The sequence below is a fragment of the Physella acuta genome, unplaced genomic scaffold (assembly GCF_028476545.2).
Source record: "Physella acuta isolate Inbredline_101_S28 unplaced genomic scaffold, ASM2847654v3 ptg002198l, whole genome shotgun sequence".
Taxonomy (NCBI): Eukaryota; Metazoa; Mollusca; class Gastropoda; family Physidae; genus Physella; species Physella acuta.
Genome location: NW_026733698.1, coordinates 22501 through 23914, shown reverse-complemented (window position 1 = coordinate 23914; position 1414 = coordinate 22501). Strand labels below are relative to the sequence as shown.

The 1414-nt window shown below is 31.5% G+C and overlaps 1 protein-coding gene across 1 annotated transcript in view; it reads left to right on the top strand.

The window, feature by feature from the left end:
• Positions 1-1182: 1182 nt before the first annotated feature.
• LOC131932533 (sodium-dependent multivitamin transporter-like) overlaps positions 1183-1414 on the top strand; it is a 17512-nt gene continuing 17280 nt past the window's right edge. Inside the window, exon 1 of the mRNA XM_059289453.1 lies at positions 1183-1303. Within this exon, the coding sequence (XP_059145436.1) occupies positions 1183-1303 (121 nt within the window). The remainder of the gene's footprint in view (positions 1304-1414) is intronic.

Sequence of the window (1414 nt, the reverse complement as noted above, 5' to 3'; positions counted from 1 at the left end):
TTTTAATTGATGTATTATGTTCACCCTACTAATACAAAACTATATTAAGTATTTTCTACCCGTCTAAACAAACAAACTTTGACACCGAGCAGTATAATATATTTTTTAAGTACGCGATTTAAAAAAAATATATTTTCTTTGTATCCTTTTCTCTATTTATGCGAAGAAATGAAACCTATGGTGACATACGAAAAAATGTCAAGCAGCAATCCTGTAGCAGTTGTAAGACGATGAACCCATACAGCTTATTGAAACAGCATTTTTTATTCAATATTTTAATGTGCTGTCTACAGAGTATTGGTAAAAGTAATAAGCTTGAAAAATTTACGTAATCACTAGCCATGGGTGCTCGTTTCACGGGAATTATAGGCCAATATATTTTTGTTGTTATACTTATATGGAAAAAAATAATTTATAAAATAGTTATTGAAAAGCCATTTAGAAATGTTTCATCAATTCAAATATATATTTTTTTTTAAAAAACCGCCCTCAACCCCTCTTGATTAAACCGGAATGACAAGGGAAAGTAAAATAATGAAAGTCACAACAATTGTTTTCCATGATAAAATACACAATATCGACCATTGGTGTATAACCTAGTAATTTATTTATATTAAATAATATAACATCCCCTATCACCACCACATCCTGATTTTTCTAATCCAGATTAAAAATAAAAGTGTTAGTTAAATTATTATTATATTACTAGTAGTTATTTGTTTGAATATTTCTAGGTTTAATAAAAACTGATGTTATTTTGTACTTATACCTCAAATGAAATAAAATATTGAATTTTGCTTGAAAAATATACTTTCTGGAAGCGACCATTTTGAACCAGCTTTTCAAGCTTATTGTACAACATGGATAAGATCTGTTGATGGGTGACTATAACTATGATCTCTATGAGAAAAAGACCACTTTCTCCAGCAAAGATGAAGACAAAGTTACTCTACCAACAACTGACGGACGAACATAAGGTCACATCCAGGGCACAGGCTGTCGCAGCTGATATTATAGATATGTCTATTGATATGCCATTGTACGTCATTTATCATGTAAATATTTATCAAACAATTATCAAATGTTTTAATGTGATTGTATCTGCCGAAGTTACATAACGCATTATTTGAGAGCGTTGTCTAATGTAGAATTTGTATATCCTTCATCTGAAGTTCAATCAAAATGGTTGTGGTGAAGAACTCCTTCGGCCCTGTCGACTATGTTGTCTTTGCCGCCATGTTGATCATATCAATGGCTATAGGAGTTTGGTTCGCTCTCAGGGGAGGCAAACAGAAAACACAAGGTTAGGGGAGATAAATATAGAATTCAATGTTAAGGGAGACAAATATAGAATAAATGAGAGGCACCAAAATAGAAATTAAGTAAGGGGAAAAACAGAGGGGAAAAACACTGT